We start from the raw sequence: 15,911 nt of genomic DNA, 5'->3' as shown, positions 1-15,911 counted from the left end.
CGTAAGTATAAAATAAAATAAATCGCGACGTTTCGGGCGCAACACCCAAGTGTCCGTCATCAGGTGGGAAAGCGATGGTCTGCTGCTGAGGCAGACCGTTTTAAAAGGTTTGAAATGGGTGTAGCCCAAGGGTCATAAAGAAGTGGGCGGGGCTAGTGATGTTATAAATAAGTGGACGGGGCTAGTGATGTTAATGTGAGAAATTAGCATGTAACTGTAAGATAGGAGAGCGGCCTCCTAAACAAGGGCACGGAAGTGGCTATGTTAATGTGAGAGATTGGCATGATGTTAATGTGAGATTGGAGAGCGGCCTCCACGAGGCGAGAGCGTCAACGCAAGAGAACCACTGCAACAGTGGCCATACCAGTGAGAGACACAGCCCCATAATGCAGTAAGAACCAAAGATACATCGAGGCTAAGGGGGCAGAAGTGGCCATGTTAGTGAGACCCCAGCCCGTTAATGCAAAGGCATCCCACAGGGCAATGCAACTCAGAGTCAGCAGGAAGGATGGAAGCATCAAAGCGAGTCATGACTTTACCTGGTTAAGTCCTGCATTTGGTTTTCATTTTAAGACGTTTTCAGCCAGTTAATTTGATTTACTGATGAGTATTCTTGGTTCTTTCGGTAAAGTCACGTAGAAGGGAAACAATAAAATAATGAAAATATAAAACAATAAAATTCTCACGACGTTTCCACTGCAACACAAGCAATCATCATCAGGTGTGAAAACCACACCAAATGTTCTTGCTGTGGTTTTGACACCTGATGATGATTGCTTGTGTTGCAGCCGGAAACGGCGTGAAAATTTTATTGTTTTATATTTTTATTATTTCATTGTTTCCCTTCTACGTGACTTTACCGAAAGAACCAAGAATATGAATCCCTGCCGTCACGAAAGCTTTAAATCAAAATTTTACTGATGAGTGTTTATTATACGTGTGGGAAGTAAGCTGTAGCACCCAGAGAAACCATGTGTGCTTGGTGGTGGGGGTTTGAGGGGGCAACGCTCTATCCCCGTACAGATGGAAACAGATGGCGATGTGTCCACTTGCTGTGCACCGCCTTCTCCCGGTGAGCCCAGGGTATGGCTCCTCGACATCCACAGAAAAGGGATGTTCACTATATTTGTGTGACCCACCAACGACCTCCATGGATTACGGGAGTTCCGAACCACCACCGCGAAGCTTCACCATCTCATCCCCGTCTCAAAGAGGCTATGGAAACCGGCCACCTGAGTTTGATTCCCGCTCACGGCCACCAACACCAGTGACGATTGTACCGGTCCTGGGCCTCCCCTAGGTCGACTCGACCTCAATCAGCATTCCGGTCGGGCCGATAAAATAAGTAATAAAAAAAACCGTTTTAAACTTTTATTTTATTTTACAAGGTAAGGCCCACTGAGCTGTATAGCAGGAGGCAAATACTCTAAACCCGTGGAGGACCAGAAGAGAATCCACACCGAGTAAAACACACTTTACATACTCTTTGGTTCTTTCGGTAAAGTCACGCAGTTAGAAATCAAATAAAAATATAAAAAAAATATTTCTACCTACGCGACTTTACCGAAAGAACCAAAGAGTTTGGTGGATTCCTGCAGTCACCAAAGCTTCAAATCAAGACTAACTCTTTACATAACCAGGCTGCAACAGAATCGCTCCACCCTGAACCTGCACCATCACTTCTGCACCTGGAATCGGTGCGAGGGGGTTCTTCACGCCGATTCGCTTCTGCACCTGGAATCGGTGCGAGGGGGTTTCTTCACGCCGATTAACTTCTGCACCGGAATCGGTGCGAGGGGGTTTCTTCACGCCGATTCGCTTCTGCACCGGAATCGGCGCAGCCTGCTGTGGCGCTCCCACAATGCACCGCGGCGCGTCGCGAGTCCAGGGCGAAGCGAAAGGTGAGAAGGATGGCGGCGTCGGTGGGGTCCGCGCCCGCCCGGGCGGTCAACATCATTCATGGGGTGACGGTGGTGGGTAGTGGGTGGAGGTTTAAATGTCTCGCGCAAGATATTGCAGGTGGGCGATCCAGAGGGGGTTACTTAGCAGCGTCACGGTGTCGTTTCTCAAAAAAGCCGCCGCCCCCCAAAAAAATTAAGGACGCGAGGCCTAACTCCGGCGAGCTAGGCCTCACGCGACACCTCAGGTGTTTCCTGAAAGCTTTGGCCGCCCGAGGCGCGAGGCGACCACGGGAACTTGGTCTCGGGACAGGCAGGCGGGCGGGCGCGGGTGGGCGGTAGCGCTAAAACTTTTAAGTGCGCGGTGGCTTAAGCTGACCTCTTAAATGATGTGTTCTGCGCATTCAGTGTAACGAGGCATGAGCGGAGCGGCGATTGAAACGCGTTGGGTTCTTCTGCTCCCCGTGTTTGGTCGAAGTCGCTGGGTTCAAGGGCAGCGACGTTTTGCCCCCCCCCCCTACTGCCCGTGAAGCGGAAAGTCACTGAACTACAACCTCAAGAGAGTCGCCAGATGTCGCTGGAACTGTTAAAGTCAATTCTAGATTTGAAGCTTTCGTGACTGCAAGGATCCACAACACACTCTTTGGTTCTTCTTCTTTGGTTCTTTCGGTAAAGTCACGTAGAATGAGAATAAAATAATAAATTGACAAAATAAAATAACACAATAATGTCTTCCAGACAGTCTCTTCCCCTTCACCTGATGAAGGCCGCTTGTGTTGTGGCCGAAACGTCGTGAGAATATTGTTATTTTATTTTATCAATTTATTATTTTATTCTCATTCTACGTGACTTTACCGAAAGAACCAAAGAAGATGAATCCTTGCAGTCACGAAAGCTTTAAATCGAAACTCTTTAGTTCTATTCGGTAAAGTCACGTAGGTAAAAGATAAAACAACAAGAATCACGACGTTTCGGCTGCAAGGCCGCTTGTTTTGTGGCCGAAACGTCGTGATTTTCGTTTTATTTTTTTTACTTACGTGACTTTACCCAATAGAACCAAACTGTTAAGTCGTTGAAATGTTACTACGGTAGCCAGTCTTGGACAATTATTTACCAATTACATTGATTAAACATGGTAAAACCGTATTCTTGGTTCTTTCGGTAAAGTCACGTTGAAGGGAAACAATAAAATAACGTGACTTTACCGAAAGAACCAAGAATATGAATCACTGCAGTCACGAAAGCTTTAAATGAAAATGGTAAAAACCGATGCAGCATCCGAAGTACATAACTGGAATCGTCCCCTAAAATTGCATAATGTGAGACGAATTTTTCGGTGTGTCGCTTCGACAACATGTTGAACGGGATAATCCAAATAAATCGCCACATTCAGCAACAATCGCCAAATTTACAACACTTAGCGGCAGCGGATGGGAGAAGTCGCGAGACTCATCGGACGGAATTGTCATTCGCTGCGAGAGGGAGACATGACTTTATTTAGAAAAGGGTGGTAGATGTATATTCTTGGTTCTTTCGGTAAAGTCATCACCACGTAGAAGGGAAATAATACAAAATATAAAACAATAAAATTCTCACGACGTTTCCACTGCAACACAAGCAATCATCATCAGGTGTGAAGAAAACCACAGCAAGAAAAGTTGAAAAAAGTGGCGGTTTTTTTAAACGTCATTTTCAGTACTGCCATCTCCTGGTGATGGCAGTACTTCTTAACCACAGTACACCCCAGTCGTGTATTAAAACTTGCAATGGATGCGCGTGTGTCAGAAGTGTACAGGCATGGCTGCACTGCGTCTGGTGTGTGCCATCTCCAAGGCTGGTAGGTTCCACGCGAGTGTCACCAAAGCGCAATCCACCTAGGATTTAAAGAAGTACTTAATTTATTGGTATCTCACAATGCTGGATTGTCATTCTACCATCTTGAAACCCTATCATAGACCTGTCTGTGAGTGTCGTCAAGAAACCCCATCGGAGGCAACTCTGTCAGTCTATTTTCAAGAAACCTCGTCATAGGCTTTCAGGCAAATATGTGAATATCGCTTCAGAGACCAGTCTACCAGTTGATTATTGAGACATATGTTAGAGGCCAATATGTCAAGTATTGTCTATAGACCATATAAAATTATGCATCAATCTTTTTTCTGTAGATCCCATATTAAAACCAGTGTATCAGTACAGTCTGTTCTGCTATAACGCGTGTTTTCATAATGTTAATTTAATATAGCATGATAAATGGATGCGAATTGGATATAACGACATTGAGTGAACAGAACTATGTTGCGTGAGTAGGAATAAGCGGTTGTACGGCTGCCTCGGCGTAGCATCACACAAGGCGGACTGCTGTTGGATGCTTCTAGATGCTACTCACGCACCTCAGATTTTGTTCAGCCTGCATACGCATCTCACGTGTTATCGCGGACTGTGCTTTACCCTATATTATTTATTATAACGCGATTTTTCCACAATGCGGTGTTCTTCAGGAACGCAACTACCGCATTATAAAAGAACAGACTTTATTTCGAAGACCCCATCCGGTTACAGTTACTTAACATGTACAAGTTGATTACTTTTCAATTGTTTTATTTTGGGGAAGGCTTTAGACTCCAGTCTACATGGGGGATTTGAAAATCGTAATTGGTGTACACTGCTGAAACAGAAGTCTGGGATTTGAGAAGTGAATTGGCAGGTTTATTTTTTATGTACACGAGCAGATTGAAAAAGTCTCATTGCCCTGAATTGGAATTGTTTTGATAATGGTATGAAATTCGACTTTTTTACTCTAAAGATGGTCTTCAATTCCATTGTCTTCCCCTCTATTATTTAAGGAACGAAACAGGATTTCTCCACAAATGTGGCTGTCGCCTGACGAAGCTAATTGTAATTACTTGTGAAACGTCGTACTCAGATTTAAAATGTTGTGGTTTTGCTCTTCACACCGGTGCGCTGTACTAGTAACGAATTGGCATGTTCTGTTTACGTGACAAACCTTACTAATTATCTTTGTCGGGTGGTGGAGGGTTTAACGACACATATATTTACGCGATCTAACCCAAAAAAACCTGTATTATGGTTCCATTGTCTTGTTAACTAATGTGAGTGGTCCTACATTAATTTAGTAAAGAGTGATGGTGGTTGGTTCCTCTTATTGCAGCAAGGCCCCTCCCTGGATTCCTCGTCAGACCTCTAAGCCTGTCGGCAACAGCACACTCCTACAGTAAGTGTGTGAGCATGTGAGTGTGTGTGTTTTTGCATTTAGGGTGTGGGGAGAGGTGGTGCAGTGGTTTGCACACTCAGTTATGAACCCAGCGACTTGAGAATGATTCCTGGCTGCAGCTAACATCAGTAGTGAGTTATATCTAAACTAGTGCTGGGTATCACGTATGTAGATTCAGCCTTAAATAAGTACCTCGCACATTTGCTAAGTGAACCTCACACGATTTGATCTTGTACATCTGCGTTACCTGCCAGTGTTATTTGAATGGTGTATGACTTGAAATTTAGATTGCCTCAAATCTATGTTCTACTCAGTGTCGGCAATGTTATGATTCATATTCTATGAATGCCTTTTATTTTACCAAGGTCTTCCCTGGATCATTCTTGTAAAAAACACCTTAATGCTTATAAATCAATCAAATCAACCAAGTAATTTGAATGATGTGTAAACATCAGGATTTTCAGTTTTACGTGCTGTGTGCGTACAGCACGGTATTTCACCGCAAAATAGTCCACGTTCACCACATGCGTTCCTAGTTAAAAAATAACAACGAATATGTGAAACATTACACCGATAAGGAAATGTTCCCCAATACATCGGCAGCGTACATGCGAACTGACGCATAATGCTGCATTTCATAGCGGGGGGGGGGGGGATTCCTGTACTCGCTATGTATGTTCAACTTCTTTCTCACCGTACTTTGCCAACCGTGATAATCGAAGGACAACAAACTAAACACAAAAAGCAGCTCTAACAGCACTTGCTCCAGCAGTCTATGTAGGTTATACAGCGGAGCCTTGCACTTGCCCCAACACACATATGTATGTTGTACAGGAGATATTTGATATTTGTGTGCGAGTGTGTATGCGAATGCATGTGGTACACTGCGAGACAATTTGGTAACTTGGGTTACGTTATTGGTGGTCATCGACCTAAGTGGCACATGATATCGTAACCTGTACTGGCATTCCCCTCGGTCACCCTTAGGTTGACTCGGCCCGAAATAAAAATATGGGAGCAGCGTGTAAACTTTTTCATACTGGGAAATGAACGCTGCCTGGTGTGGCGCTCATTAACACTTGCACCATATGGTTGATGACGCTGAATGGGAAGTCTTTGTATACAATGTGTATGTGTTCATGCTTTTTCGTATGTTCTTGTGCGCATGCGTGTGCAGAATATGTGAACGCCCTTGATGAGAACATGGACTTGAAGGCTGTGACTGACAGGGCAGCACAGACGCTGATGTGGACAGAGCTGTTCCGAGGTTTATACCCCATGTACACACACACACACGCGTGCACACACACATCCGCATATACATCTACACATTATGTACAGCCACGTATGTACACACGTGTCTCCATGCACAGCTCTTTGTCAAATCACTGGGTGAGTTGAGAGTCTCCCCACAGCATACTGGCCGTAGCAGTTATTTAACCATACTTCACCACGCTGGTCAGTGTGTATGTGCATACATGTGTGTTTTTACACTTGTGTATGTGGTTGTGTGTTCTCGTGCGTATGTGCATATTTATCTAATATGGTTCCCGTATACGCTGGGTAGATTGGTAAACAGTCTGGAATCTTCTCAGCATGGCAGTCAGCACTCAGTGACACAATCATGATAAATTTGACCACTGTGGACTACACCACTGCGTCCTGTTGTTTTTGTCACGTTTTTGCGATCGTGCGCAATGTGCCGTTTTTTTTGGGTCGACTTATTATCATTACTCAATGTTTTCTCTGTTTTCAGCACCTTTCTCAATAGGTATCCCAGTGCATGCTCTCATTGCGTTACTGTTACACTTTTTAAAAATGGTTGTTTACTTAAATCTGCTGGAAAGTGCTTGAAGAAGCATGCAAAGGTGCATGTTCGGGGTTGCACTCTGATACAGAAAGAGGAATGCATAGATATACCCAAGTTAGGGACATGGCATATTGGCTGTTAGGTAAATGGGCTTGGGCAGGAAACTTTGCGCAAATGGACGAGCGCCCGGACTGATGACGGAGTAGCAGCCACAATAGGTAACGCGTCCGAGAGAGGACGTTCACCGCCTTCACGGAGCGATGAGATCAGCTCAGGTGCAGGAGCTGATGACGGAGTAGCAGCCACAATAGGTAACGCGTCCGAGAGAGAGACGTCCACCGCCTTCACGGAGCGATGAGATCAGCTCAGGTGCAGGAGCTGATGACGGAGTAGCAGCCACAATAGGTAACGCGTCCGAGAGAGAGAGACGTCCACTGCCTTCACGGAGCGATGAGATCAGCTCAGGTGCAGGAGCCGGATGGATTGTTGCATTGTCCAGGGATGGATAGCCCACAGCTGATAATGATGATCCCATTGTTTTCCAATAACCCTTTGTCATTCAGTGCATTTTTCATGGTATGTTGGTGATTCAAATCAAATAATATAATTCCTAACGAGTTTTAGGCAAATTTTATCCACATAGTTTGCATACCTCTATGTTTGTGTGTGTGTTTGTGTACAAACATACAGGGCTGGCCATGACCCTAAGCTACCTGTTCCGCGAACCGGCCACCATCAACTACCCGTTTGAGAAGGGCCCCCTGAGCCCACGCTTCCGAGGGGAACACGCGCTTCGACGATACCCGTCTGGCGAGGAGCGGTGCATCGCGTGCAAGCTCTGTGAGGCCGTGTGCCCCGCGCAGGTGCCCCCCAGCGCAACGATGGCAATGCATACGGAGTGACTGTGACCGGTGCATGGTACTGGGCTTCGTGTTGAGTGGCACAAAAAACAACACGGTGATGGTAGCGATTATATATATTAAAAAAAATAGGGTTTACCCTTAAAAGACAATGCTTATATTATCGAAGCTTGTTTGTTTGCATGTTCACCGCAAGTACTGTGTGTGGTTAATGCGAACTTGATTCTTTGCATAAGGTTTCTGTTTGGTGTTCGAACATCTTAACACACGCTGTTTTATTGCCAGAAAGGGTAAACACCTATTCTCATTTTTTCATACTTTAAAAATGGCAAAGAGGTCCCAGTTTGTAGCAGCTCACCCTGAGCTATAATGCTCTGTTAGTGCATTATCATTGTACTTTTCGCTTTTTGGCATTCTCTGGTTTGACACTAGTGAGACTAGGCCCTAAAGAAGGCTGTCTCTGGTGTAGGCCAGTCAGTTTCTAAGAAAATGCCATATATCAGAGCACGTTTTTTTTTCCATGTTCACCACAAGTACGTGTGGTTAATGCGAACTTGGTTCCTTGACCCTGACGCCTCTATATTTGGAGTTTGCATGTTCTCCCTGTGGTCGCGTGGATTTTTCTCCTGGTCCTCCGGTTTTCCCCCGCCACGTTTAGAATCTCAACACGCGTTGCGAATGTGTGGATGCTACGAATTTCCACGTGATAAGCTACTTCATTGAGCTATCATTTGTGGCCAGGTCTGTTCTTAAAAGCTGGAAAAGCACAGTGGGCCTTACCTGATATAATACAAAAAATTGTTTAAATAAAAATAATTTGTGGTTTATAGTGTATAACTAGCCTATAGTCCGTCCAAGGACGGGTGTATTGCAGTAAATCTGAAACTTGCAAGCGAAAATCAGACCGCGACGTGACATTCATTGCATCCATGCGTGTGCAGTTTGTAAGGGCGCGGTGACACGGACCTATTTCATTTTAAGGTTATAATCCCTTGTTCATCATGACGTCCTTTTTACTTCGATGTCTCAACAGCGTCACGGAGATCACGTGACGTGAGGGTTCTGCCTTTGTAGTGAGGGTTGTAAGTTGACGCTGAGGAGTCGGCGCCCCCCCCACCCCCCCCCCCCCCGTGGAGTGACGTCACCAGCTCATGATTATTAATGAGGGGGGGTGCTCCATGTGGAGTGACGTCACCCGCTCATGAATGGGGGGGGGGGGGTGCTTCATGCGGAGTGACGCCGCCCGTTCATGATTATTAATGTCGGGGTGGGGGGTCCATGTGGAGGACCCCACCTGTTCATGATTATTAATGAGGGGGGCTGGTCGACGTGGAGTGTCGTCACGCGCGTTACACACAGACATTCTTGGCTCATATTAGTGATGTGTGTGTGTTTGTCAGGCGATCACCATTGAGGCGGAGGCACGCGCGGATGGGAGCCGCCGAACTACTCGTTATGACATCGACATGACCAAGTGTATCTATTGCGGCTTCTGCCAAGAGGCGTGCCCCGTCGACGCCATTGTGGAGGTGTCACACACAAACACACGTGTACAAAGATAAAGATCCCCCCGTATAAGCTTAACACACTGTTGGGGCACGAGGCGGTGGGTGGCCAGCACCCCACACCTGTCATTCTTTGTCTCCCGAGTGGCGATGTTTTACACATCGCATAATTCATTCTGGAAACGTGTTTGTAATCCAAAGCACTCGTATATCAAAGCACTCGTATATCAGTTGTGATCACGTGACGCTCGGCAGACAACGCGTAGACACGTACTGCTGCTCGTATTGCAAGACCCTCGCTCGTTTATCAAATTAATATTTATTTTAAATTTTTTGCTCGTCTTGCAAAACACTCGCAGACCAAGTTACTCGCAATCCAAAGTTTTACTGTAAAGACAAACAGCCCCCCCCCCCCCCACCGCCGTCCCTATCGCCGTACAGATGTTTGGGGTAAGTTTTGGTAGTGAGCACCGATGAAGGCCAACACAGCGTTCAACAGGGTGGTGTGGCCCTGTGTGGCCGTCTTGCATTCCCAGTGCTGGTGTTGACACAATTGCACCAGGTCCTCATTTAAGTTGAGCCACCATAAGGGAAGCTCAAAATCGGTGAGATATTTTCCGCTGATATCCACGGCTGGGAATCAAGCTCGGATCATGTAGCGCAGTGTGTGACGTGCTTTGCCACCACTCCCCACAATATGCATAGGCAAAAGCATGTACAATGATGACAAAGATCCCCCGTATAGTATTAACTGTAATCAAGCCACCTACGTAGACCGGCACTGCACACCGTGCTATGCCGCCTTTGTCTCCGCATTGCTGATGTTTCCACACCACACCAGGTACTCGTTTAAGGCTGCCTAAGTGATGGCTAGGATAGGTTCAGATATTTGGCACTGATGTTGACCGCGAGTGGGGATCGAGCACACGTTGCTAGGTTCAGTGCGCCATGCATTAATCCACTAATCTACCACTCCCACACCTAGGCGTGCTGGCACATGCACATATGTATGTCGCATAGTCTCATAAACGCACGCAAATATACACCTGCACGTGAACACGCAAGTACACTTAAATGCGTGTAACGCGTGTATATTTGCCCTTGTGTGTGCATGCACAACTGTGCGTATTTGTAGTTTGCGTGTGTCCTGGAATGTTTGTTCAGGCACACGTGCTTGTGTTTGTGTGCGGTACTTCTGCGCACGATTTGATCATTTATAGCATCGCATGAGGGGCAAATTATAGGCATGCCTACTGTTTGTGTGTGTATATACTTTGTGTGTTTTTAAATCAAGGAGCGTAAACTGCCACACAAACTGATCATCCTTCCAGCGGCTTTTGGCGAACCATCGAACAAAAACGGTTACTGCATCGCACGCTTTTTAATTCGCTTTTGAGGCCGTCTGGAACGCTCTTCCGATATTAGGAAGCAACTGGAGCTGTGCAATCTTGATTTGAAGCTTTGGTGACTGCAGGAATCCATACTGTTGGGTTCTTTCGGTAAAGTCACGTGGGTGTAAAATAAAATAACTCACGACGTTTCGGGCGCAACACAAGCGTCCATCATCTGATGAAGAGTATGGAGCTGTGCACTTTTAAAATCTAGATTAAAACTAATAAAGGGGTGCTTTTTTAATTCTTGGTTCTTTCGGTTAAGTCACGTGACTTTACCGAAAGAAACAAGAATATGAATCACTGCAGTCACGAAAGCTTCGAATCAAAATTTAGGTGCTTTTTTGTTCTTTTCCCGCACCTGATTAGTACGCTCGTCTATGTACGGTGCGAAAGAGGATGAACATGCATACATCCATACATACGTGTGCGAGTGTCCCGGTGTCTCTGTAAATGCTTCTGTGTGCTTGTTCGTGCGCACGTAACAACGCAAGTGTACTTGGCTGCGCGTGCGCATAACCACGCTCGCGCTCCTTTCTGTCCCTTCAGGGCCCCAACTTCGAATACTCGACGGAGACGCACGAGGAGCTCCTGTACAACAAGGAGAAGCTGCTGAACAACGGCGACAAATGGGAAGCGGAGATCGCAAGCAACTTGCAGGCGGACTTCCTCTACCGCTGACGCGACGATGAAGCCGTGCGCGACGGCAACGCAGCACGCGATGCATGACGACACGACACAATTCACCGCTGAGCACGGCAAAGCCAGGTTAGCAGAGGTCACGGCGCTCGTGCCGACAATCAGAAGGTGGCGAGGTCGTTCTGGTCAGGGGGGGAGCAACGCTGCTTCCCTGTTCTCATTGCGCGAACTAAGGGGGGGGGGGAGGCTTGTCAATTGGTCACGAACACGGCAATGTGTCATTTACATCATCGGTCATGGCCGCCGACAACCCGATTGAGGGGTGACCCAGAGCGCATTTGATCGGTAAGAGGTTTTAAAATTGGAGTTTTATGCAAATACAATAAGACACCTATCTGCATTGCCTTCCTGATGACCTGTCGGGGTGGCTACATAAAGTTAATTTACTCGGCGATAGACACGTACGCACATCGCACACGGCACGGCACAGTTGACACGGCACGTAACTTGGAGATGGACTCAATATATCAACACCGCATGACACAGGTTGCTTGTGTTTGAGGTGATGAGATTACCGAAAGCTTGTTCGAACGCAATTATTATTTACAACTGAAATGTACAGTGATGATGAATATGTCGGAGTGATAATGTTGCTTTCGCATTGTCAACCGTACTAGGATGAACATGCAGCCTTTGTTCACTGAACCCTCATTTGTGTCCTGTTGTCATTTGTGCGTGAATTTTCTTAACTTTTTGCACAGTTACATTCCAGCTGTGCACTTTGGGTCATGGAGATCTTCAGAGAGTGTAGGAGAGGGATGGTGGATCGTGTAGATTTGTACAGACTCGAGGCAATCGTTAAGTGGCTTGTGTACAAGCGTAGATATTCTAAAGGGTATGGGTCTGTGGAACATGTCGATGTGTACAGATTAAAGGCAAGGATTGGTGGATTGTGGAGATTTGTGAAACTCCCAGACCTACTTGGCTGCGAGGTGGTAGTACAGAAAGTGGGTACATGCGTCTGTCTGTCCATCTTTGGGCATGATCCCGTTGTATGTACAGTGGGAATTCTCCGAGTGCTTTGGACTCTTCCCGTAGACCAAATACTCAGTGATGCCAGGTCATCTTTAGAAAAAAAACATCGTTCCTGCATAAAGGCATACAGGTGAGTGGGAACGGGAAAAGTAACTTGACGTACAACTTGACGTCCCTTGGATAAACCCGAGAAGCGTACGAATGTTCCCGTCCTTGGAAAATGTGAAGCTACATTCACGTGGGTGGTGAGGAAGTGCCATACCCTGGCTTGCAACGAGAAGGCACTACAGCAATGTTGGACTCTACCTGACCCGTCTGGGATAGAGTGTTGCCCCTTCGCACGTATTGGTGTCCTCCGGTTTCTTCCCGCAACACCTGAATATAGAGAGAGCTGCAGTGTTGGGGGAAATTTGGCGGTGTCTGCATGGCTGCCTTCCCCCACTTGTGGTTCCGCTCGCCTCCGAATGGTTCTCTCCGACAGAGCGTGTACTGCGCGTGCTGCAAGTTGAAATAAAATTTGTTTTCAGCGGCAGTTACACTTCCGACATTGTGAAAGCGCGGACAGTTTGCGTGAATCTGACATTGGCAGAATTATGACATGGAATCCAGCCACTGTAAACGATGTAATAAGCATGTTAGGGTCCATCCATTTAGTACGTATGCATGGAGGGGGGTTAACCCAAATGCGTACGCTTGAGTATGGGGGGTCTTTTCGATTTAAAGCTTTCGTGACTGCAAGAATTTATCTTCTTTGATTCTTTCGGTAAAGTCACGTAGAATGAGAATAAAATAATAAAATAAAACAATCAAATTCTCACGACGTTTCGGCCACAACACAAGTGGCCTTCAGGTGAAAGGAACAAACCTGTCGGGACGACAGCTTTCACCTGAAGATGGCCGCTTGTGTTGTGGCTGAAACGTGAGAATTTTATTGTTTTATTTTATTCTCATTCTACGTGACTTTACCGAAAGAACCAAAGAATATGGGGGGTCTACTGACAATCTAAGTATGCATAGGAAACGGGAGGGGTGGGGGGGGGATGAAGCCTCGATAATAATTTGTCTACATTGGCCTTCAAATGAGCCACATTTCAGTTTCTTCAGCTGTCAGACAACAAGTACTACCGGGAGAAGTGGCACTGTGGGAGAGGTGTCACTTGTATGCCACCGTACCCCCCCCTGACTGCTCGCTATCACGCAGCTCAGCAGTGAGTCTGACATCGTCTGGCGGCCTGACCCACCATGGATTACCACATATCCTTCAATCTGGCCTCACTGCGGACTGCCGCTGGCTCAAGATGTCAGCTGCTCTGTTCGTGCTACTGCTGCTGCTGCCCGGACTGACACCGGTCTGAACATCGGTCTACTGTTAAAGCAGATGTTCAGTCGACGAACTTTATATAGGAAATAGAGACTGGTTCACCGAGTTTTAATTGTGTGTTTTAAGATCACAATAGACGTGTTTTTGAATAACCAGTCAGGATGGATAACACGGTAAAGTATAACTGTTTGTAGAAAGCTGTGTGTAAAGCCAGGCAGATATTGAATCTGCGTGGATTAAATATCGGCCGTTCTTTAGGATGGGGGGTGGGTGGGGAGAGGTGTAAAAAGTCCGCGTGCGTACAGGGAAAGGGTGGGGGGGGTTAAAGTTTTTGACAGATTTTTGCGTACCTACTCAATGGATGGCCCCTGAACGAACCGCTTGCGGAACGAATGTTGCACAATACCGTTCCCAGGACGGGTGCTGCAATGCATGTGCCGAAGTGGAGCTGGTCTTTGCGTTTCCTGCTAAGTTTCCAAAAACCTTTGTATCAATTTGGTTGGTTTTATATGTGGGTGGGGCGGGGGGGTGGTCTCTCATAGCAACACAACTTTACACTTTGCAGGTGCGCTTCTGCGGCCGTCTGGAACGCTCGTGCGACGTTACTTTTGAACTTTTAAAATCCAGATTGCGAACTCATTCCTTCAGAGCTGCTTTTTTTTTGTTCTGTTCAGTTGCTTGTCCTTCCTCCGATTGGTACGGTTGGCAACGTACGGTTCCGCTTGAAGGTCAACGTGCTCTTAACGTTTCGTTCACATTGGGTCCTCTTTATTCGATTGAGGCTGCGCGTCCCCACACCCCGCGCCCCCAACCCCCTCTCCATCCCTTATTTTTTTGACAATATGGGTTAAGGCTTTCTGCATTCAAGATGCAGTTTTCCGTCGCTGCGGCCGTTATGGAGAGAGAGAGAGAGCGAGAGTTGCCCGCAAGCTTGCGAGAAGAAATGCACCACGCGCAGGCCGACGTCGAGGAAAACGCAAGTTGCTGACGTTGCAGCAACTTGCGCGGTTCAGCTCTTTCTCAATCGCAGCTGGAACGTGCTTAGAAGGGGAGGAACAGCGCCCAGGTTAGGGGCCGTCCATAAATGACGTCACGCGATTTTGGACGATTTTTGCCCCCCCCCCGTTCGTCACACGGCGCCACGAAAAGTCAGACCCCCCCCCCGTCAAATATGACGTCACAAAGCTCTGCCCCCCCACCAAAATAAATAAATTAAACATGCTTCAAATCGCTTTAACTATTGTCATTGTAGCGCGTATTAAATGTGGCGCTGCACTCTGATGTTGTTGGAGAAAACATTTATTAAAAAGTCTATTTAATTAAGTAGAACGTGTTGTCTATATTTATTTAAAGTTGCGCAATTTGATGTGACGTCACATTTCTCAACCCCCCCCCCCACCTTGTCACGCATCGTCACAAATGTCTGACCCCCCCCCCCCACTAGGTGCATGACGTCATTTATGTACGGCCCCTTAGGTGAAAATGTTGACAGTATTCAAGGGCCAAATATGGTCTGTCGGCTGTACGTTCCCCACCACGGTATGTATGTTGAACTTCTTTTGCACCGTACGTAGCCAACCGTGCTAAATCGGAGGTGCGGGGGAAGGTCCGCAAACAAAATCTATAACCGTAAGATCTGATCTATACCGTTAAGAACGTCAGCACTTCATCCCCCTCGCCCCACTCCACTCGCTAAAGAAAATGTCTTGGTTGGTTGCAGTCCCCAATGCCTTCACAAGTCAACGTTCAGTGGGTTTACAACATAAAGTGTATATTATAATGCAATAAACGTTGGCATTCGTCGTAAATTTTGTGTTGGGCAAGAGATGGAAAAACCATCAGTTACACCTGTGACTGCCAAATAGTATTGATAGCAACCAAGCCGCATTGATGCATCATGTTGTGAAACAGGTTGTATATTCCAAGGGTAGCGCGATGAAGAGTCATGTGGGGCCATTCAAATCGGCATTTGGCCTCTTTCATTACATGTCTAAGCGTGTAGGGATGCTTCACAGTGATTTAGACACTTGTCATGTATGCCAATCGGTGCAATGACATCAATTGTGTACGAAGTTAGGTCAGCAATTCAAGACTTAAGGTGTTGGGGCTGATTTAACAATACATATAATACATGTTATTTGTAAGGCGCATTTCATTATAGGATCCCAATGTGCCATTTATGGAAGGCAGGAAATAAGACAGAGCCAGCAGCATAAACGA

The 15,911-nt window shown here is 46.5% G+C and overlaps 1 protein-coding gene across 2 annotated transcripts; it reads left to right on the top strand.

The window, feature by feature from the left end:
* The first annotated feature begins 1,816 nt into the window (after window positions 1-1,816).
* On the top strand, window positions 1,817-12,046 carry LOC116943213 (NADH dehydrogenase [ubiquinone] iron-sulfur protein 8, mitochondrial). 2 transcript variants are annotated; one of them, XM_076060349.1, is made up of 7 exons: window positions 1,817-1,901; window positions 3,684-3,735; window positions 5,068-5,130; window positions 6,308-6,397; window positions 7,631-7,803; window positions 9,201-9,329; window positions 11,246-12,046. In XM_076060349.1, the coding sequence occupies exons 2-7, from the start codon at window positions 3,696-3,698 to the stop codon at window positions 11,375-11,377; spliced, it is 627 nt and encodes a 208-aa protein (XP_075916464.1). In that variant the 5' UTR covers window positions 1,817-1,901; window positions 3,684-3,695; the 3' UTR covers window positions 11,378-12,046. The 2 variants fall into 2 exon arrangements, with proteins under 2 accessions (XP_075916464.1, XP_032811817.1); XM_032955926.1 differs by having other exon boundaries at window positions 1,900-1,973.
* Window positions 12,047-15,911: the final 3,865 nt, after the last annotated feature.

This window comes from Petromyzon marinus, chromosome 1 (genome assembly GCF_048934315.1).
Source record: "Petromyzon marinus isolate PM22_M1 ecotype Great Lakes invasive population chromosome 1, UKy_Petmar_22M1.pri1.0, whole genome shotgun sequence".
Lineage (NCBI taxonomy): Eukaryota > Metazoa > Chordata > Hyperoartia > Petromyzontiformes > Petromyzontidae > Petromyzon > Petromyzon marinus.
Note: the sequence above shows the minus strand (reverse complement) of the source record. Positions and strands in the feature narration are given on the sequence as shown.